Genomic DNA, 23,393 nt, shown 5'->3' with positions numbered 1-23,393 from the left:
GACAACAGTGTGGGAACTGTTGATTATTTTTAATGGTAATCAGTGTATGGTATAATATTGTCCTAAAATGTATATTGTTTAAATATCCTCAGCATCCTTTCTCTAGAGTGATTCAGCAGCTCCTTAGCCCTCTGAGAAGTGAAATCATTAGTGTTGAAATAAGCAGCATTATTTTAAAATGTTTCACTTTCACATATAACATGTCACTAACTTATAGAAAACGTGTGGTTGGCAGACAGCATGGAGAGGTTTTGTATGCCTGCTTAACAAGGGGTTGTTGCCAGTATGATTTTCATGCAACTTTAATTGAGATGGGAGAAGCTGGTACAAAAAGTGAGTTTCTGGATTAGTTCAAGCCCAATATGTTATGTCTGTTACCAATCATCAGAAAACAAAGCTCATCAAGTATGTGGCAAATTTGCAGAAGCACTGTCATTTAAAGATGTTGCCTTGTTTTCTTAAGAATACCACCACTATAATTTTGAAGCCAACCAAGCAATATATTTGTTTTGATATTAAACCTTCCCTATCCAGCTCTCTTTCACCATCCCTCCTGCTTCTTCTCACATTTAAACCAGAAAACCCTAACAACTGGGCTCTTTTCCTTTATACATGTGGTGCTCCAGTAGGTTTACAGGGTGCCTCCGGGGGTTGATATTCAAGTACTATCAAAATTTATTTTTGTCAGTGAGGCAGTGAAAAAAAAATGTAATTGGTTCCAAGAAACAAAAACTCCACAATCCATTTCTCACAACTAATGTGAATGTTTGATATTAGTGTTTGAATTAATTCTGTCCCCTTTTAATCCATATTATGCTCTGTTTCCAAAAGATCTGATGGAAACCTCTATTATTTTCAGAGGAGGAAAGATGTATTTTGTGACAATCAAACAAGCTGATGAATTAACAGTGACACTCTCCAATGTATATAAGTGTGACCCTATTCAAATCTCAACTCAAAACATGAAAACGTGGAACACATTATGAATATTCATCCTAGCACACTCTGGTTACTGGCTTTGCTTCCAATAATACTTGACAGGTTCATTTTCTTCATGTTTTCCTTTTTTAATATAGACTGTGGTTGATTTATTTCCTAATCCATGTGAATGTGAACTTCCTAGGACAGCTAACAGCATGTGTTTTGCAGCTTGCCTACACGCAGCAAAAGGCAAAGGGAAAGTTTGTATTAATTTGGTAATATGTTTTCTTTTCTTATTTTTTTTCTCATAACTCAGCTTGGAAACCAGAAAATAACTGCCAATGTGATGGAGGTAAATGCTTCACAGACACACAGACAAACAGCAACAGAAGTTTCTTCACTGCCTCCTCCTTCTGTGGTACCAGTTAACAGAACCTCTTTCTCACCAGACAGTGGCACCCACCTAGCATCATTTATTTTGCCAACGCTTGATGATTTTTTGCCTTCACGCTTTTATAAAACCCTGGCCCTCTCACATTTTTCATATAAATACCCTTTCCTAGCTCCTGAAAATACTATCCACAGGAATGAAACAGCCTCTGTAATCACAGACTCTGCCATGAGTGAGTACTCCTCTCGCACGGTGAGCGAGTCCTCCACAGCCATTCTAGATGAGCTGCAGACTTGTAACTATGATACTACTGACTGTTCTGAATCACCTTCCCCAACCTTGAGCCAGATGTCTGCTGTGTCAGATGGCACCACCTTAACCACCACTGCTGCCACTTCTCATGTAATTATCCTTCCTTTTTCCTCCAGTTTGTTCAAACAGGTTGCCAAAGGGGAAAAGAACTAATTCTTGTCTGTTATCCCATTACTCGTATGAGAACGGTGTCAGTTGTTTATTCAGGTTCTGCACAGTCTGGTAATATGTTTTACTACAGTAATTTACTATAGTAATGACAGATTCTGTAAAGCCACTCAAAATTGTGCAATTTGTTGTGCAACTCTAATTTCAACTAAGATATAGTGAGCAGTTTGTTTACAACAAATGGCCAACTTCACTCTTATCACTCAGTCCAAATATGTTAAAGGAAAGCAGACTGAGGAATTTAAGCTGATTTACTTTAAAATATTTAATTAGTTGCCGTACAGAAAGAATGCACAGGTAGAATTTTGAGAGAGGCTGAAAACTAGCTTTCAGCTATCATGGAGGTACATCTGTCAGGCACTAATATACCTCAGAGATTCATATTAATAGGGTTGATGAGAATACTTAACTCAACCTTGTTTTCCCCTAGCCATGACCACTGACTGCATGAAGCTGTTTCTGTTTTATCTCCTCTAACTAACAGTTCCCTTTCTTAAGCACAGTTGTTTTACAGGAATGAACTGTATAAATAATCTTAGATTTGGATCCTAGGAATTCTGTTATTTTTCAGGGCTGCACTTTCTCTGGGTAACTCAAGGAAAATAACCAAGTCTAAATACATATGTGTTTATATATAATGTATAGTATATGTATATTTATATATGTATAGATAAACAAAAAGCTATAGAATATGGGTCAAATTCTGCTCACTTTACCCATGTAAGTACTTCTGTTTACTTCAAGGGAACTGCATGTATGATTAAGGTGAATCAGAATTGGTCCCATATTTCAATTAAATAACAGATCACTGAATTACAAAACTATAAATATTCTTAGTGGGGGTTCTCTGATGACATGATGATAAGCTGAGGACATGATGATAAGCTGAGACCAGAGCTCTACTGCGTCAAAATGTTGCCATATTTATAACTTTGACCAAAGCTTTTTGTTTTATCATTTACATGTAGTAACAACAGCAAATTTTAACTTACTATAAATGTCACTTTAAAACTAAAATAATATGTCTTTTTAAGAACAGTTTTACCCCAAAGGTGCAAATAATCACTTTGAAGAGTTGGGGTTCAATGTGCTGAATGCTTTTTATATTATATGACAAAATTATGGACATGTCAAGTAAAACCAGTAATTCCCACCCGTGAAACATAAAAATTTCAAGGCATTGGATCTACAAATCTGTTTACTGCCTCCTAGTTGTAAGCAAAGATTAGAGAATACACAGATAAAAGAGCATCAACACAGGCTTTAACCAACCAACTCAGGAGAATGTCAGGTGCCTACATTTGTGTGCAAACAATTGTATTTGTTCTTTTTGAACAATATTTTTGGTATGTTAAAAAGATCATGATCTGTTTTTTTGCTAGCCCTACCACCTCTTATTTTTTGGCCAGTCTTCCCTCATGGAGATCTGTGATCTGGCAGCCACTTCCACCCTTAGCCACAGTCATCCTTGTTAGCATGAGGCCAGATGGATAGACATCTTTTCAGTGCCATCTGTCCCTTTAATTGCCAACAAAAATTACTCATCCCTAATGGGGAAGGGAGAAGAAGGAGCCTCCCTCTGAAGGACATAAAGAAGAACCAGTCTGGGAGCCCCACAGGGAGAGCGGGCTGCTGCAAGGAGCCACTACTGAGATGACGAGGAGCCACTGCTTCTGTTACTAACCTTTGCTCCCCGCCTTTTCTCCGCCTGTTGAAGCGGGTTAGATGACTGGAAATGTTTCCAGGAGCTGGGAAGTTGATAGGAAGGTTGGCAGCAGGCATGGGTGTTCTAGCATTGACTCCATCCCCTGAGGTGGGGACACTAACCTGCTCAAGGGTGACTTCTTTTCTTTCATGGAGGACACAATCACTGGAGGAACAGTAGGGATTGGGTGGTCTTACACCATCCAACAGTTTACAAGAAGTTCTGTAGCTCTCTGACAGCTGCTGTGTCCAGTCCCAGTATGTTCAGCATTTACTCAATATTACCACAAAATGGTCTCTGAGAAAGCAGTTATTTCCTATTCTACATGTAGTGAAAAGCTGTAATATCTCAAACACCATTATATAGCTACTGTTGGCAAAGCAGACTTTAATAGTGACCACTGTATATCTTACTTGAACCTGTTCCTCCTCTCAGTAAGTCTAAAGTGGTCAATGTTATAAAGTCCACAGTAGCCAGCAAATACCACACAGTTATTTGCTATTCAAAGTACAGTGAAAAACTATAGTACCTCAAAAAGAAAATGAGGACTTGTGGCACCTTAGAGACTAACAAATTTATTTGAGCATAAGCTTTCGTGAGCTACAGCTCACTGAATGCAGCCGATGAAGTGAACTGTAACTCATGAAAGCTTATGCTCAAATAAATTTGTTAGTCTCTAAGGTACCACAAGTCCTCCTTTCCTTTTTGCGGATACAGACTAACACAGCTGCTACTCTGAAATCTCTCACCTACAGTCTGTATTCTCTAACTACATAAACTTGCAGCAAACACAATGCTAAATTAGAACTATTGCTTTAGCCACTGATTTAGGTCTTTGTGAAAGCCTAAGGCAAGAGATGAGTTGTAAAGCAAAGCTCTTATTCAAGTGCGTGTATTTGGAATTGTAGTAACAAATACAGAGAATAACTGGCAAAATAAACGGCTTTGCAAATTTTCTCTCAAGTTTAACCCTATTATAAAGATTTCTCTTTAAAGTTCTTTTCACAGAAATCTATCTTTTGTGTAGTTTTAAAATATGAAAACAAAAGAAATTGTAAGTGACATGTATGAGAGTTGTTATATCTTACCATAGCTGCTAAAAACCCAGTTTAGCTAAGACTATCACAGGCTTGGAGAATTGATCCTGAGTATTTTCAGTCATAGCCAATGTCCTGGATGCTCGGGGTGGCTGTAGCACTGCTGCACAACACCTCTCCAGCTGCTCAGACCTCTGTAATCAAGTCTTCTCTCCTTTTGCTCGCTGCCTCTAAGAATCAGCAGGTGGCTCCTGTCCCACCTGGCTCCATCTCAGCTGTTCTGAGTGGGAACTGAAGGCAGCTGCTCCTCCTGAACGTAAGAGTCTAATGAGGTGCCTGGCTCAGGGGATGAAGAGATGATCAGCCTTCTGCCTGTCACCTGGGTGGGAGGTTCCTGCACCTAGGCAGTTTGGCTCCCAGTCAACAGAAGTAGAAAGCTCTTCCACAAGGAGAGCCCAAGTGTAGTGTAATGGGGCAAAGAGTGAACTGGGCAAGAGTGAGAAAAGGCATAACTTTGAGATAAATTTGGAATATGGGATTCTAGCAGGCCCCAGCTACCTCTGTATTTTGGTGACAAATTGGTTGTTTTCTCTGCCTTTTTCACTCTTCTAAAAAAAATACATATGAGTACAAAATCTAAAATTTACGAGACAGCATACACAAACTTTGATTTAAATGGGAGATGAGGGCACACACCACCACTCAGGACTGGGCCCTAAAATACAAGCATCATATCAGAAAAAGCATCATTGGTTACTCAGTGATTCTGAGGGCAGGGCACTGTTGACCAGCAACTTCTCAGAGCTAGCTTTTAAAAAACAAGCCCTCTCATGGGTGTAAAATACATCAGCTGCTGAAGCTCAATAGCAATGACAGTGTTCACATTGTATTTGCTCAAAGGGAAATTCTGTTAATCACTAACAAGTGGTTTTAGCTGAGGGATATAAGCAAATATTAATATCCTGTAAGATTTCTAGCACAAAAGAACAAGAATTTATTCTTTCATTCTCCTGCTCTTGGAGTGTTTACTTCAGATCACCCTTTTCCAGTAAGCCTGGTCTCCTGCCAGTTGCAGCCTGGTCTATATTAAGGCTGAGGCAGTCAAGGATGGAAGCCATGCCATCCCTCCAGCATATGCAATGTCTTCTTCATCCAGCTTTTGCTGGATCAAATGTGTAAAGCTGGCAGGCTGGTATGAACTCCAACATATGGAACAGATGGCCAAGCTACCTGAGCTGGCATTGAGTCACTCGGGAAGACATTGGAAGCTGGTTGGTCCAAAGCCTGACATCCTCATTCATAACGTGATGAAACCACCATATGTCTTCAATACATCATTGCTGTTTCACATCAAAAATGTCCAGCTGGCCCATTTGCACCTCTGCGGTGGCCTAGGTTTCAGAGCCATACAAAAGGACAGAAGCCAGTGCTGTTTGATAGATTCACATCTTACTCAAGTTGATATGTGGTGTTGATGCCATAGAGGCTTCCAGAGAGGTTGCACAACACCAATAAACTTGCTGATTTGATGTTTCATGTCAGCAAGGCAACCACTTTCCCTGGTAACAATGGAACAAGAATGTCACATTTTTATGTCTGTCATGTACAGTCATTCCTGATGTCTATCTAGCTAGGTAAGGCCCCCATCATCATATCTGACTACCAAATAGTATCGAGGCATCTGTCCAATCTGTCTTATCTCACTGTCTGTCACAGGCATTTGTAAAGTGTCCATCACTGTAGAACCTAAGTGCCTAATACAGAAATTTAAAGGAATAATTTTTCCAGTCCACAAATGATCTGTTAATTCTGTTCCTCCAACCAGAAGGAGAAAATCTTATGAAGTGTATATGGGGTAGATGTTTGTGGGCATGCGTATGTGTGCATACCCTCCGCTATTGGGAGCGGGTCTTCTCAAAGAGATAGTTACATTTAGTTCTATAATAGGAGAGATTGGGCACGCTCTGGTTTTAGGAAAAAGGAAGGTGCCTCACATCCAGTGGGCCTCAGCTGAAAATAACCTTTCCCTAGCTCCTGAAATAGTCTCCCAGGGTTCATCCAGCTCTTGCGTTCCTATGGCTGAAAGTATTTTTGAGGGATTATATAGAGTGCAGTAGTTCAGGTGTAGGATCTTAGACTGAATGTGAAGTCCTATCAAGAGTTAGTGAATGGCACGAAGCACCAATGTGAAATACTATTGCTCAGGTGTCCTATCTGGAGTTGGGTTACAACTTGCTGAGGCCAGGGACATTTTTGATAGAGAGTGTTTCTGTAAAGTGATAATGGCCTATATCCCAGTGACCATACTCAGGTTCTTTTTAAAACACAATGCTGTGCACGTGATACTAGAATGTTCAATAGTCATCTCAGCCAGTTGGGCCCTGACAACTGACAATAAAGGGGCGGACACCCTACTGGACAGTTGCATGTGTAAACACTCGACGTGTATGAATAAATGTGACAGTTGTGAGTTCAAATTAAGCATGCACACACATGCACTAGGATTTTGATATTTTGAAAATCAGACCTTTATTTGAGTTATTTCATTGTAACTGTTTTTTAAAGAATTTAGAAGAAAACACATTTACAATAAATCAATGCATTTTTTTTTAAATCTGTTAAATGTATGTTCCTGCATTTCTACAGGAACAAATCTGGGCAGGCAAGCTCTAATGGACACATTGGCACAACCTTAACTTCAGCTACCTACTCAATTTACCTCTAAAAGATCTCCATAAAATGTAATGCTCTGAATGCATTCAGGAGTTCTGATGACATATACTTAGGAGCTAGATCTCTTTTTCTTACACAACTGCAATTCCTATTGAGGTTGTAGGAGAGATGGGGGTGTGAGATGTAAAAAGAAGCCTAAAATTACTGATCCCCAAAATGCCCATTTCTTAAACTACAGGAGAGAGTGAAGCCGGTCACTTCTTATATCACAGGAGAGAATGAACCACATTTCATTTATAAAGAGTCTAGCAATAATGTACATTCTTTTTAAAACTGAGGCTTCTTGTTCCTTGCTTTTCTGCTTCACACCCTTACCTTCATATTTCACAACCACAGCTTTCAACAGAAGTAGAACATAAATCCATTCTTCTTTAATTGTTCTCTATTATACAAAACTAGACGAAGGTAGTTTTCAATGCTCATAATTTTGTTTAGAGTTTTAAAAATAATTGCATGGAAAAAGAGACCTAGAAGATTGCAGCCTTGCCATCTTTTTAAAATGAAATTAATGATTGGCTATTATAAATGGATTTATTTTCTCAGATTCTCGACTCTATAATCTTTGTAGAACTCTCCAACTGTAGTGTGGCAGCCCAGCTGTGGAGGTCTAAAGCCATGTGGTGGTGGAATAGGACACATTGCTTTAGAGAAACTCTCTGAGAGCAAAGTTCAAGTTGTTTGTGATGTCAACAGAATCCCTTATTGTATTGCTTACTTGGTTTTTGTTTACAAGATGCATTGATGCACTTTTTTTTCTATAATATACATTACACACAAGCATCTCACAGTTGCCCATGTGCTGGGTGCCACCTTTCAAAGAAGTTTCAGCTCACTATGTCCTTTCCCCTTCAGTCTGCACACACAGTTCCACTAATGTCAATGGGAGCTAAGTATGTGGAACAAGCTGTCCCTTTAAAGTGAGTGATCTGAGGCAGCCTTTGTTACATGATGAGAGTAAGTTTCACTGCCACCTTCATTTTATACTGACATTAGATCCATGCAGATATTTTTTATGCAGCTCATCCTGCTGCCTTGACCATAGTCCTTCTGTCCCCTTCCCATGACTCCAGCATTCTTCATACAAGACCTTTATAAGGACAAAGGGGGAGGCAGAGATTCATACAGAGCACATTGCACTCCTCCTATGATGAGTTTTGTATTTCAGTGAATACTGATCCCTGTTGCGGCTAAGTACCTAACAACTGGGCATTGTCTTGTGGTTGATGGTCTTGCATCACCCTTTATTTGCTTTGGTATTCAGAGAGCTTTGTGTGTACTTTAATGGGATATTGTTTTGTTTCTCTCAGGCCCAGATAACAGTGAATGGGAACGCTGGCACTGCTGCCAGTCCATTGAGTCACTTTCAAAGGCCTTTTTCCCCTTCTTCAGTTTACTCTCCACCAGCTTCACTTAATTCAAACATTATCATGCAGCATGGCAGGAAGATGGGTAAGCCTTTCATATAATGTTTACTTTATACATCACGCAACATGTTCTGATTTGTGGGGCAAGGACTGCAAACAGTTACCGAGCATTCCACGTAAATAAAGGTATTATCAATTCATGTACTTTGGGAAAATTACAAGCAACAATACAATTTATTGTTAGATGCAATAACATTCCTAAACTGGCTGTACTACAGTCTTATTACTTTAAAGCAAGATTCTTACACATATGTGACTCTTGCAATAATTCCACTGGTTATATTGAGAGTATATTAAAACTGCACGACTTTCAGATATTCCTGAATGTGTATCAAAATCCCCTTAGGTGTCCCTTATCCTCATTAAGGCATTAGGGTCCAGTTTTGCATGGTGCTGAGTTACAGGTCCCTCAATTTGTACTATCTTCAGTGGAAGTCACCTCCTCACAGGTTGTGAGGTCTTGAGATTTTAAAAGCTTAAAGCTTTGCCAAATAAAATTTCATGTGTATTCTTTAGAGTGTCATAAGAATAGATCACACTTTACAAACATAAGGACAAGATCTCTGCCCCATGGAATTTAGTCTAAAATGATTTCTGTTTTCAAAAAAGCACATATAAGACCAAACATAATGTCTCTCCATTAATCTTTGTATGTGCAATCATGTGGGTTTTCCAGTTTTCTCATCAACATTTGCATACTCAGAATCTATATGCACAAAAACATTTGAATATGCATAATGAGTTTGCTCCTGTGTTACACGGGAGGTCAGATTAGATGACCAAAATTGTCCCTTCTCACCTTAAAATCTATGAATTGTATAAATGCTATATCATCTGTGTACAAGTGATAACAGCAAAAATTGAGCATGTGTATCTGCACAGACAAAAATACAGGTTCATTTAAAAACACCTGATCTCTGATTTAGAGATCTGAGTGTTTATTAACTATGCTTCAGAAATTGTTCCTAGCCAGTCCTTTTTGAACATGATATTTAAGAGCATTATCTCAGGGTGGTTCTGAGTTTCTGAGACTTACAAAACAATGGCCAGATCTCACATTCCTTGTACACTCAAAAACCCTTCGATGCTAACAGATTGGGCCCTGCAAGGAGCGTAAGATCAGATTTCAAAAGTTTTCTAAATTTAGCATCATATATATTTGAAAAAAAGCCCAGATATTCAGACATTTGACACACACAGATGCATCTCACCACGTATGTGTAGTACTGGAATATTTACAGGCTTTCAGACTAAGTAACTGAAAAGGTTGTGTTAAATCCAAATTCTTTCCAATAAAGAGGGAGAGAAAATATTCACATTGCACTCAGAGCCGCAAATCATCACAGTCTCTTTTGTTGTGTTATATCACAGTTCTTCTAGTGAAACATTAAAGATTGCAATACCTATTGCATTGGAGGGAAATCATAGTCTCCACCAGCAGTGCCAGAAATCTAGCTTTATGCCTAATTTCAGCCATCCTGCAGCAGAAACATGGGTAGTACAGTACCTGCTGTTGCAAACCATGCTTATATAGTCATAACTGCCCACTAATTAGCTACCGAAATCTGTTGCCTGAATGACTAGAGAATCTTGTTATGTTTCTTCTGTATGCAAGATTGCATCTAAGCACATCACCTTATGACAGTACAAGGCTTCATATGACATGTCCCAGCATCTTAACATTGTGTCTTTTTGTTAATGACTTGCTGTGAATTTTAGAGGTAGGTAGTGGTAGCTAGTATTAATTTCAATAATTAAAAGAACAGTTGGGGAGGGAGTTGCAAAATTATCTTCAGCACCAAAAACCAATAGCAGATTGCAGTTTTCACCTCAATTAATGTAGGTGGCTCATTGGCATGTCTGCTACAGGGAGAGGCAGAGTTATTGATGTGCACATGGCATATTAGCCATATAAAGCTATTTAAATAAAGGTACTAATATAAATGTAAGGATGAAAAGTATCTGTAAAACACATTATAGACCTCATAATTCATCTGAGTTCCAAAGCTGGTAACATTAAAGGGAGTTACCTGGGTAATTCTCTCACAGCAGAAAAGCAGGATCCAACATATGTACTGAAAATCTCTGTGGAATGTTTGAGTAAATTCATTACTACACATATAGAATAGAAATTGTTTTCAACTCTTCCATGCTTCTGGGAGCAGAAGAGTTCACATTACCGCAGAGCACTCATTCATAGTATGGATGGCAAAGTGGCAAGTTTAGTTTACAGAAAAAAAGTCTGTTCTGCTAGCTTCGCTAAGAGTTTTGTTTGTCTGTGTGTTTGTCTCTCTCTTCCCTCAGCCAGCCCTTAAAAGCAGCGAAGCAAATTTTGTTTTCAAATATTGTAAGTTTTTTCTTAAAAAAAAAAAAAAAAAAAAATCTCTCTTAACCTGAGAGATTTTGAGCTCAGCACAGAGGTTAACAAAATAATCCACATATGTGTAACTCTTTGAGTAGAAGGTTTTGCAGCGGAAATCCTACTAAACCCAGCTGCTCAGGCTAACGTGTAGTATTATCAGGTATTCTGTATGGATGTGGTTATCAAATTTCCTTTAATGCTTGTACAGCACTTTGAAAATGTAAAGCGTGCTCTAAGTGCTACGTATGATTATTCTATCGCTATACAACATTCTGTCGCATTATCTTTACAGACTCCACAGAAACATACTCACAGTATGCTCAGTCTGTTGGCAGCAGCACCACTCCCAGTACAATACCAATCTGTAGATCTTCAGAGGAAGAGAAGAAAGTCACAGTCATTAGAGCACCACATTATGCAGGGATTGGCCCGGTAGATGAATCTGGAATCCCAACAGCAATTAGAACGGTAGGAAATGCCAGGGAGTGTGTGTGTGTGTGTGTGAAGGAGAGCGAGAGAGAGTGTGTGACAGAGAGAGAACTCAGACAATGAATTGATTGTTGGTAATGGGTTTTTCACATTCTTCTAGTCTTATATAATGTGGAATAGAGTATGTGTAATCAGAAGGCTCATGAATATAATACTGTGTGTTGCAGGAAGCATAACTGGGCAACTTCATAGTTCTAGTTTCATTATAAATAATCAGAACTGCAGTTTTCATTCTTGTTTCTATTATTTTCCCTGCCCTTTGTGGTGTTACGCTGTAATTTCATTTCCTGTCTGTCTTGTCATTCTAAACCTGCAAAGTTTGCTAATTTTTGCCATTAGCAAATAAACCTCAGGTGCCTATTTTTTCCCTATGGCTCCTGTATTGAAATTAACAGACTTGATCCAGTAATAACCCCTTTGACTACTATCCCAGTGAAATGCAGCATGACCCACCATGCTTTTCCACAATCTTTAAATGAGCAGCATGGAAACCCTCTCATTGTCATTAGTCCAGGTTTGATGACTTGCCACTAATCACTGCTTGAGCTGTCCCAGGATGTCAGACGGAAGGGTTTTGTTTTTACTATGCTGAAGCATTCTTTCCACACTGCTGTCAGGGCAGCCCCTTCTGGCTGGTCCAGACAGCAGCAGTGAGTCTACAAAGGAGCAGCTCACTGGCCTTCCTGGCTGGAGGAGAGGTGTTGTGCTAGACGGAGAGAGTAAGAAGAGTGGGAGCCAGGATGAAAGCAGCAGAGCCCTTGCAGGTGAAATCTTTGTGAGGTGCACGGATGTAGCAGCTATTGGATATACTTTGCCTGCCAACACCGACATATGGGGTTGTGTAATTGCCAAGAGCTGCTTCACTGGATTGAAAAATTAGGGGGAAAACAGGAATTGATGGAGAAAAGCAATAGGAAAGATTTCAGAATAAGTGGTAAGACTGGGATATTTTGTGTAAGGGGGAGGAGGAAACTCTAGCATTTCTTGCTTTCCTTTCCTTTGATTTTGGTATATACAAATGATACAATAGAAAGCTTTTAAAAAATGAGTAACTCGTATAGAGCCAAGCTATAGCTTCCCATCCCTACTGAGCAGACGGCCCTGCCTTTTGTGTAGGAAGTTATTGTTTTGTTGTGCTTTTTTAAGACTAGCAGACTGATTCCGTAGGGTGGATATTAGTTATATAAGAGTATAACTGAAATCCCCCAAGTGTATTTAATGTGGCTGGCAAGTTGCCAACAGTGTATTTAACTTCCAGATCTGATAGTCTCAGACTCTTAAGATTTTCTCTGAAACTCATGTATGCCATTTGGATTTTTTTTTTTCCAGTTTGGGATTGCTTTCTTTTCAGCTCTGTGCTGCTGCATCAAAAACTTATGCAGCTTGTAATATTACTGCTATGTAAATGAGTCTCATGACCAGAGTGAGTTAAAAGTTACGGTCTGCTAGGAATATACCATGTAAATAAGAGAGTGAGTGTGTGTGTGTGTGTGTGTGTATGCTGTCACTTCCCTCACACTCCACAGGACTTAGCTGGAAATGAGATTCAGTTCTCAAGGTACTGATCTGAACATACACTTTAAAGAAACTGAGGGTGATGTGTAGATCTGAGCATATCCCAGCAGTGAGAGAATGAAAGTGGTGATGGTGTCAGCAAACATGCTGCACCATCCCATCGCTCAGAAATGTAGCACCATCCAGGAACATACATAAGTGCCACAGCAGCGTTTTCAGTGAACAAGGGAAAACAGGAGAGTAGCACTTGCTCTGTTTTCCAAGGGTCATTGGGCACCCAAATATCCAGCTTGCCCTTCAGTCTTCTGTTGGAGGGACCTGGATGTTTCAGTTCAGCTTATCTCAGCAGTACAATGCAAGTTTCAGAGTTTCTTCTACAGGTTAAAAAGACAGCTGCCTGCAGAGTGCAGTAAACATGAGTTCCAGTGTAGTAGATAACATTAAAAAAGTCTGCCCCAAGCCACAGATGGCTCATCACGCTGATGTGGTTTAATGTGCGTCTGTATCTGTTTCCAAAGCTAACAGTACATGAGGGAGTTAAGTGACTAGCCTTGCATCCAACCGTCTTTGACTTTCTTAACTCTGTGGTTAGAAGTTGTCCAATAAAAGATATTATCTCACCCACCTTATCTCTCTAACCCTATGGATCAGGTATCCATTTTGTAGCTGGGTGAACTTGAGGTAGTCTTTCAGTGTGAGTTTGAACCCACAACCTCCAGGATTGTACTCAAGCCCCTTGACCGCTCAGCTACTGCACCTCATTGTAAATAACATAACTATTGTATATTGAGACACTGTGCTGCAAAAAGAGAGGCTTTCAAATGAGGGTTTAGAAACAAACTTTTTGCAGAATGTAGTGCTGATGATCTCCTCCCGTTTTCCCTTTATGCCCCCAGTCCTCAAAGCTCAGTGCTGTCCTGCCAAGAAAGGCTGGATGAAGCTGTCTTCAAAATCCATCCTTCACATTTCTGTCTCTCAAACTGGAAGCAATCACTGCAAAGCTCTCCTTACTCCCAGCATCAGAGCTTGTTGCCTTGATAGTATTTCAGCCCCTGCCAAACCAGGAAGCATGGGAGTAAGCCAAATTCTGGCACTCAGACCCTTGCATGTTAAGGTACTGCAATACGACCAAACTACCAGTATAGCCCCCGGCATTTTGAAGTGCCAGGGCAGAAAAACTTAGACTTTGGAAGTTTGGAACTTTGGAAGTTGAGTTTTCCGTCAAATTGTCAGCTGTGATTTTAATCCAGTTTTCAAATTATCCAGCTAGTTTGGGAGCAAAATAGTATCTATACTGTGTTATTGCTAAGCATTTGAATCTTTGAGGATGAGGAAAAACAAGATAGCTGTAAGAATCTAATCATGTGTGTCCTCAAATTTGAGCATTAGCTATGTTGTTGGAGATCTCTGTTTCTTCAGCTTCTATAATATACCAATATTTGGGAATAAGAATTTACAAACACAAAATGTAATGTTTCTATATCAGTAAGAAACAGAACTTTTAAATCAAGCAGTAAGTGAATTAGGCTATTTTCCTAAATACAGTAATAAATATAATATGTGCAGTATCAACTGTATCCACAAGCAGAAATTAAAGTGGTACTGTACTAGACATCACTAAATTTAAATACCATTACTATGGTTCTAACCAAGAAAAAAGTCACTAAAATGCAGTGTGACTGCATATTTTTTAACCACAGTATCCAAAATAATTGTTTCACAGTTAACTATCAAATTATTCTGTATACTAAAGAGGCCTTTCTTTTGTGTGTAAATAACAAAATGCAGTCTGACCAGATTTCCTTCACTTAAGCAATGATGGAACATTCCAGCTAGAACTGATTTCTTTTAATGGATTTTACCCACTGATAATTAGGAAACATTTTAACACAAAGCACTGTTTAATTATGGGTTGCTTCATACGTGAAACAGAATGTAGGGCAAAATGAAAAAAGCTCCACTGAGAATCATAAATGCCTGCTTTAATTGTGCGCTTTCTGATGGATTGTTACAACACTGAAAATGATTAGAGTCTCCCAAGTACTACTTGTAGATTTTTCTTTTCTCTTTTACTATCTTTTCCTTGATTATTCATTCAAATATAATAACTGTGTCTCACCATTTAATTGCAATAAATGCAGTGCATATGAATCAGCATGGTATCTAAAATGACCAGATGCATGGGTGAACTTGGATAATTCGCAGTGTAATGCATGGCTTGTGGAGTTAGCTAATGTAAATTGAAATACTATGTTTTAAAAAATTGATTTATCCCTCCTTAACTCATTTAATATTTCCCAAAACATAGGGTCAGAGAATTGAAGGGAAAAACCTGCTCAAGTAAACAAAAACATGTTTGGGAGAGGAGAACTGAAACTTAATGATATGATGTCATGTCCTGTCCCGTTCTCCCCCCCACCCCCTCCCGGCCCCATGAAAGCCTCTCCACATGTATTCTGCATGATTGGATTTCCATAGATTTGGAGGGGATGTGACTGTCAGCAAGGGAACTGGGCCTGGGGACATCTATGCACCTTCATTCTCTGGCAAACTGTGAGGACATAACCATAATGATGAATGGTAACACTTTTGCATTAATTCCCATAGATTTTCACCACCATCCGTTCAAACTCAGTTGGAGGATCATTTCTGGCCCAGTACAAGCAGGGAGATGTTGATAGCATGAGTCCATTGGCTTCTTCATAAATCAAGCTCAATTATCTCTCCCCAGAGTCTTGCAAGTACAGAGATATAACCAACCCTTGGGAATTAATGTTAACAAGATCAGAATTAATCCCTGTGAGTTAGCAATTAGCAATTTTGTGAGACCTAATATTTTTTTCACAAAAAGTCTTGCAGATAAGCTTTGTGATAGGGAGTAGTTTCTGTCCGGTTACTTACAATGATAGCTCCTCAAAGTGCAGTTTTAGGGGTTAACAAATTAGAGGAGTTAAATATAAGGTAATATATATATAGCAAGGAGCATTTAAAACAACAAAAAAGTGCCTCTTTTAACATAAGTAAGCAAACTGCTATTTTAAAATATTTATTAGTGACTTTAAAAAGATGGTGAACAGTGAGGTGATAAATATTCAGATGTCCAAATTCTGTAGGTTAATTTGGACTAGAGAAGACTTTGGGGAACTTCAGTGGGTGAATGTGAATGGGCAGCATGGTAACAGATAAAATTCAACAATGGCAAATGGAAAGTAGTGCGCATTGCAAGGTATATAGTGAACTTTTGTGAGGCTCTAAATTAATTATCACCACTCATCTAACAATGTGGGCTTCATTGCGGACATCTGAATAGGAAGCTCTGCTCACTGCTCAGCAGTGGTCACCAAAAGCAAACAAAATGCTAGGATATAAAAAGAACAGGATAGAAAATAATCTTGAAAATGTTATTTTGCTATTATATAAATCAGTGAGCTCTCCTCACCTACAATACTGTTTCAGTTCTGGTCATCCTATTTCAAAAAAGATATTGCAGAAATAGAAGGGGTTCAAAGATGGATGGTGAAAGTAGTTAGAAGCCTGGAGAAATTTCCATAAGAAAAAAGATTGGAAACTGAATAGTCCCAGTGTTTTCAGAGGAAAGAATGAGAGGAAACGTCAGGGAAGTGTACCAAATAATGAGTGGTATTCAGAAGGTAAATTGAATGTTCCTGCTTATCCTTTCTCCTGATACAAGGACCAGGGCAACAAATGTAAAACTGATAAAAGGAAATAATTATGCATTATGTAAAAATAGTAACATATGGAACTCATTGCCACAATATGTCATGAAGGTCAAATTCCTAGTAGCATTAAAAAAAGATGTTTATACAGGTAATTAAAATTTCCACAGCTGTATTCAGTAGCAATTTTATTTTAAGATAATTTCATGTTCACCACTAACTGCCTGGAGTTAGGAAGAAATGTTTCCTGTGGGCTGGTAATTGCCTACTGTTAGGTTTCTTGCACTTTCCTAGAAATAGGGCACTAACAAATTCACGGCCAATTTTGGTTAATTTCATGGTGATAGGATTTTAAAAATTGTAAATTTAATTATTTCAGATATTTAAATCTGAAATTTCACATTGTTGTCCCTGTAGGGGTCCTGCCCCAAAAGGGGTTTGTGGGAACGGGGGGTCACAAGGTTATTGTAGGGCGGTCTTGATATTGCTACCTTTACTTCTGCGATGCTAGTGGTGGCTCCGCTGTCTTCAAAACTGGGCTACTGGAGAGTGGTGGCTGCCAGCCGGGAGCCCAGCTCCAAGGGCAGCGCCGTCCCTAGCAGCATCGCAGAAGTAAGGATGGCATAATATGGTATTGCCACCCTTACTTCTGCACTGCTGCTGGCAGAGTGCTTCCTTCAGAGTTGGGCGCCTGGCCAGCAGCCGTCACTCTCCGGCCACCCAGCTCTAAAGGCAGCACAGAAGTAAGGGTGGCAATGCTGCAACCCTGCCCCCCCACTTCAAAAACCTTGCAACCCCCCTGTGGTCCTCTTTTGGGTCAGGACCCCCACTTTGAGAAACCTGTATAATATAGGGTGAAATCTGTATAATATAGGGTAGAAGTTCACAAAAGACCAGATTTCACGGTCCGTGATGCATTTTTCACGGTGTGAATTTGGTAGGGCCTTACCTATAAAGCATCTGGTACTGGCCACTGTCAGAGGCAGGGCATTAAATAGATGGACCACTGATCTGGAATGGCAATTCATATATTCTTAAATACTGTCTTTGTATCCAAGAGCAGATTCCAAACTCCAAAAGATATTTAGGGCTGAGTCAAAGATTCATAGGAAACCTTGCAGCTGTACAGTGAACGAGAAAGAGTGTGTGTGGGAGGGATCAATAAGGGACTGACCACAATGGGCCAAATTCATCCCTACTGAATCTCTTTACAAATCAGTGGAATTGCAGTGGAGATGAATTTGATCTAACATGACACCACTGATCTTTTTGTTTCTTTAGCTAATTGTTGTAAACTGTATTTTATTTAGACAGTTGACCGGCCAAAGGATTGGTATAAGACAATGTTCAAGCAAATCCATATGGTTCACAAGCCTGGTAAGTATACATTTTTCTATTTGTTACATAACTCTTCGTAGCATTAAGAAATGCACTTTCCCTGCATTCTGGTGGCTTGCTTTCTGATAATAACAAAGCTTATGATCACTGACTTGTAGATATTGAAAAGAGCCCAATGGGAATTTCTCCAAGCTAAGTCAATGTGATGAATGTTATTACGCAGAAATGTTTTTCCAGCAAACGGCTATGTACTTTTCTGATGGATTTATTTTTAATACTAACAAAAAATAAAGGAGAAAAGCCTATCTGATCATGTACAGCACAAGAGGTCAGTGAGATGTTCTGAGCAGCAAGGAACATTGCCTGTACCCATCTTCAGTCTGAGTGACCAGGACTTGGCTGGGTACAGGGTGGTCATTGCTACCTTCTGTTACAGAGCTCCTGTGTGCTAGAACAGTGAGGCCTACTGAATGAGGAAATATGCTGCCTTCACTTATTTTCCTCTCTCCTCCTATTAATTTCTAAATAAATTATTTTTTGAAGAAAAGGAGCCTTTGACATATGATTAGTCTTATTAATATCATATTTTTGCTTACTCTCCCTTTTATCCAAGGATGTCAAGGCACTTTACAACAATAATTATGCTTCATTATACCTCAGTGAGGGAGGGAGTTGATATTATTCCAATTTTACTGATTGGGAAATTGATGTAGGTAGGTTGATTTGCTTGCGGTCATACACGACATCAATGGCAGGATCAAGAATGGAAAAACACCAAAATTATGTCTCCCAGTCCCCTGCTCTAGCCACTGGACAGCATTGCTAGATGTAAGAAGTTGCTTTTCATAGTAGGAATGATATGTTGCTGTCCTGTAATAAGGGTAAAGAGAGAGGAGAGGGAATGGCTGGGATGAGATGGGGGTTGAATAGAAAAGAATGAGTATAACTCACAGTTTGGGGTGAACCAGTAACTGTGCAATCTGGGTGTCATGGCAACAATATGCCATTCAGATAGGAAGATAAAAATAGCCTGTGATAAGTGTAAAGGGCAAAGACAGACTCCAGAAAACACGAGGGATGAGAGCTGATTGCCTGCTAATCTTCTGTTTGTATTTGCAAAGACAAAGCTGCTTACTATGATATACTGAAAGCTATTGCACTACTGTAACATATATATTTCTCTTTATAGACGACGGCACAGACATGTATAATGCTGCATATGCATATAATACTGGTAGGAGTTATTCCCTCACTTCCAATGAGTCTTTTGTTAGTGTTAGCAGGCAACAATGGTAGCTAACCACTTAGGCCTGCTCTTATTAAGTTTGTGTAACAAACAAAATTTCATCATTCTTTTTTATTTCTGTTTGTGCATGTTTGTGTCTTTGTTCACCAAATGTGGCAAAGCCTCATTTTGGTTTCTTTCTTACTACAGAATTAATCAGACATGTACTGCAGATGTGGCCCTCTCAGTGCAGATGGGATATACTTTAACGTTGTAATCTCTGACTAAATTATATTTATTCTCACTAATGATAGTGAACAGTTTGTCTTGAATATTAAACTAAAGAGTAAAGTGCAGTATGAAAGTGTTAACTGTAAATACATATACAGATGAAGATAAGCACAGTGCACTATGTTGTATACAACTGCCATATTTTTAGATTATACTACATTAAGAATACCAACTTATGATGTTTATATTTTGTTATCTTATTAATTTTTCATACTGGAATTGACATTATTTAGCACTAAAAAAGTAATATATTATTCCTATAACAGATATATAAATTTCAAATCTTTCAGAAGACAGGAATCATACTGCAGTGATATTTTACTACAACAAAAACTCCTTATCATGTGAATGAAATTTACACACACATAGTATTGTATGTTATGCAAAAAGCACTTTTAAGAGTTCTTTAATTTAAATTTTCATATTGCTTTCAATGGGGCTCCCATGCTGATATTTTATGTGTTATCAAGAACATGTGTGTATATCCAAGGTTCATGACCCAAATGGACTCTTGAGAGCTTAGCCAAGACATTTGTCAGGGTAATTGTCCACAAATCTAATTATGTAGAGATGCTCTTACATACAAACCCAAAGAACATTCATTAAAAAGAATGAAAAAGGCGTGTCTATTTCTTTTTCCTTCTCAGCCTATGACACCAATAACAGCTGAGGGCAGGACAGTTCTGGGGGACTAATAACAGGTTGCAGTTAATTGCACCTCAGACATTATCTCCCCCCAGCTGGTGATTAATTCCCATGTAATGTCCTGAGCCTCTGGGGGTGGGGCAGGTAAGAGGGGCCATATATAGTTCTATAATAATTATTTGAAAATGCACACAATACTCACCGATGTGTTTCTAAAACTTACAAGGTTTCGACGTCCCAGATTTGTTAAATGAATGTTTTGTGTTTTACTGAGATGCATTTTGGTTGTTTCTATGTTCTGTTTTACTTTAGGTAGCTACAGCCCATCCCTCCCCACTCAGCCACACCCTGCTGCAAAGACACAGACATACAGACCATTGTCTAAAAGTATTTCTGACAATGGCACTGATGCCTTTAAGGTCTCCTCCCCGATACCTCCTCCACATGTACCACCTCCGGTCCCACCACTTCGTCCAAGAGAGAGGTCTACACCCGAAAAGTAAGCAGATTTACTGGGAGGGGGAAACAGTCTATAGTAAATACAACATTGCAATCAACTAATAAAAGTAATGGCTGTAGAAGTAGCATGAAACAGTTGGGTTTGTGATCATCGGGAGAACTGCATGGTGAATTGCCTGGCAGATACAAAGGTTGCGGTCCTCTTGAGACATATAGATAGACGTATATGCAGTGCCGGGTAGGTGCCAGTGGTCGTGGTACATTTAGGTACCAGTGACATAGGAAAAGGAGGATAGAGGTCCTGGAAGCCAAGTTTAGTCTACTAGGTAAGAGATTAAAGTCCAGGACCTCCATGATAGCATTCTCTGAAACGTTTCCAGTTCCATCCGCAGGCTCAGTTAGAGAGGCAGAAAAATTGCAGGGTCTCAATATGTGGATGAGATGATGGTGTTTGGAGGAGGGATTTAGGTTTATTAGGAACTGTGGAACCTTTTTGGAAAGGAGCAGCCTGTACAGGAAGGATGGGCTCCACCTAAACCAAAATGAAACCAGATTACTGGCATGTAAAATTAAAAAGGTTGTAGAGGGCTCACATGAATCAGACAGAGACACTCCTTAGGAAGGGATTTATTAAAGGGGATATCCTGTATCCTAGTAAATAGGACTGGATAGAAGTTGATAAAGTACAGGCAGGAAAGGCAGGAACTGAAGAGAAATAGTCAACTGAAAAAGAGTCCCATTCAATTACATTACATGAAGGGAGATGACTAAATATTGACAATTTTTATATTCCCACACTTAAGCCATTCTTTTTAGGTGACAAATCTGAGGCACTGCCCCAGATTGAGGTGTCAAGAGAAGAGGTTTTGGAACAAATTGATAAATGAAACAGTAATAAGTCACCAGACCAGAAGTTATTCACCCAAGAGTTCTGAAGGAAATTAAATATGAAATTGCAGAACTGCTAACTGTGATAGTGTACATATTGCCTCTCTACCAGATGACTAGAGGATAGCTAATGTAACTCTGGTTTTTAAAAAAGACGCCAGAGGTGTCAAAGTTTGCAGATGATACAAAATAAATGTATATAGTTAAGTCCAAAGCTGACTGAAGAGTTACAAAGGGATCTCAAAACGAGGTGACTGGGCAAAAAAAATGGCAGATGAAATTCACTGTTGATAAATGCAAAGTAATGCATATTGGAAAACATAATCCCAATTATACATACAAAATGATGGGGTCTAAGTTAGCTGTTATCACTCAGGAAAGAGATCTTGGATTCACTGTAGATAGTTCTCTGAAAACTTCTGCTCAATTTGCAGCGGCAGTCAAAAAAGCTAACAATGTTAGGAACTATTAGGAAAGGGATAGATAATAAGACAGAAAATATCATAATGCCACTATAAATCCATGATATGCCCACACCTTTAATACAGTTTGCAGATCTGGTTGCCCTATCTCAAAAAAGATGTATTTGAATTGAAAAAAGTACAAAGAAGGGCAACAAAAATTACTAGGGGTATGGAACTGCTTTCATATGAGGAGAGATTAAATGACTAGAACTGTTCATCTTAGAAAAGAGGTAACTAAGGAGGTATATGATAGAGGTCTATGAAATCATGAATGGTATTAAAAAATTGAATAAGGAAGTGTTATTTCCCCTTGACACAACACAAGAACCAGGGGTCACCTGATGAAATTAATGGGCAGTAGCTTTAAAACAAACATAATGAAGTATTTATTCACACAACGCCCCAGTCAGCCTGTGGAACTCATTGCCGGGGGATGTTGTGAAGGCCAAAACTATAACCGGGTTCAAAAAGAATTAGATAAATTCATGGAGGATAGATCCATCAATGGCTATTAGCCATGATGATCATGGACACAACCCCATGCTCTAAACCTCTGACTGCCAGAAGCTGGGACTGGATCATCTGATAAACTGCCATTTTCTGTTCATTCCCTGTGAAGCACCTTGCATTGGCCACTGTCGGAAGACAGGACACTGGGCTGGATGGACCATTGGTTTGATCCAGTATGGCATTCTTATGTTCTTATGAGAACAAGGCCATGACTCAATGGGGCATTCAGATATTAAATGATGTTATTGTTCCAGTGTGGGCACCATGCTTGATGCTGTCTTGTCTGGCACTGGTATTTAAGGAGCCTAGGAAGTCTTGTGCAAATGATACCTTATAAAGCCTATTGAACATCCACTCTTTTCCATGGAACTGACCTGCCTCCTGTATTTCAGAATGATGCAAGCTGTAGTGACCGTTTCTCACTATGACTTTGTGCTGATGCATAAAAGTAGTTTGAGACCTTGGGTACATCTGCACTCCAAAAAATCACCAGTGGTGGCAAGTCTAAGAGCCTGGGTCTACAGACTCTGGCTCACCAGGCTCACACTGCAGCACTAAAAACAGCTTTGTAGATGTTCCCATTCAGGCTGGAGCTTGGGTTCTGAAACGAGGTGAGATGGGTGGGACTCAGAGGTCCAGCCCAAACCCAAATGTCTACATGGCTATTTTTAGCCCCATAGTACAAGCTGTGTGAACCCATCTGAGATGTTTGTGGGGCACATCTTTGGAGACATGATGAGGAAAATTCCATATCCTCCTCCCCCTTTCCCTATCTCTTCTTTTGAAGCAGAAGAAGGGTTTCAGATTGAAGGGACTTGGGCATTTTCTCCCCATTTTCC

At 39.3% G+C, this 23,393-nt stretch overlaps 1 protein-coding gene across 14 annotated transcripts in view; it reads left to right on the top strand.

The window, feature by feature from the left end:
• Positions 1 to 23,393, top strand: part of SORBS2 (sorbin and SH3 domain containing 2) — a 273,664-nt gene that overhangs the window by 180,052 nt on the left and 70,219 nt on the right. For 4 of the 14 annotated variants that reach the window (XM_037897658.2, XM_037897657.2, XM_043546107.1 and 1 more), the window contains exons 5-9: positions 8,575 to 8,716; positions 11,346 to 11,521; positions 18,045 to 18,111; positions 19,262 to 19,306; positions 20,546 to 20,732. In XM_037897658.2, coding sequence (XP_037753586.2) covers positions 8,575 to 8,716; positions 11,346 to 11,521; positions 18,045 to 18,111; positions 19,262 to 19,306; positions 20,546 to 20,732 — 617 coding nt within the window. Of the gene's footprint in view, positions 1 to 1,237; positions 1,715 to 8,574; positions 8,717 to 11,345; positions 11,522 to 12,123; positions 12,307 to 18,044; positions 18,112 to 19,261; positions 19,307 to 20,545; positions 20,733 to 23,393 lie in introns of those variants that run through there. The other 10 variants (XM_043546101.1, XM_037897655.2, XM_043546102.1 and 7 more) reach the window with 6 other exon arrangements.

This window comes from Chelonia mydas, chromosome 4 (assembly GCF_015237465.2).
Source record: "Chelonia mydas isolate rCheMyd1 chromosome 4, rCheMyd1.pri.v2, whole genome shotgun sequence".
NCBI lineage: Eukaryota > Metazoa > Chordata > Testudines > Cheloniidae > Chelonia > Chelonia mydas.
The sequence above is the reverse complement of the archived record's forward strand: the minus strand, read 5'-3'. Positions and strand labels throughout refer to the sequence as shown.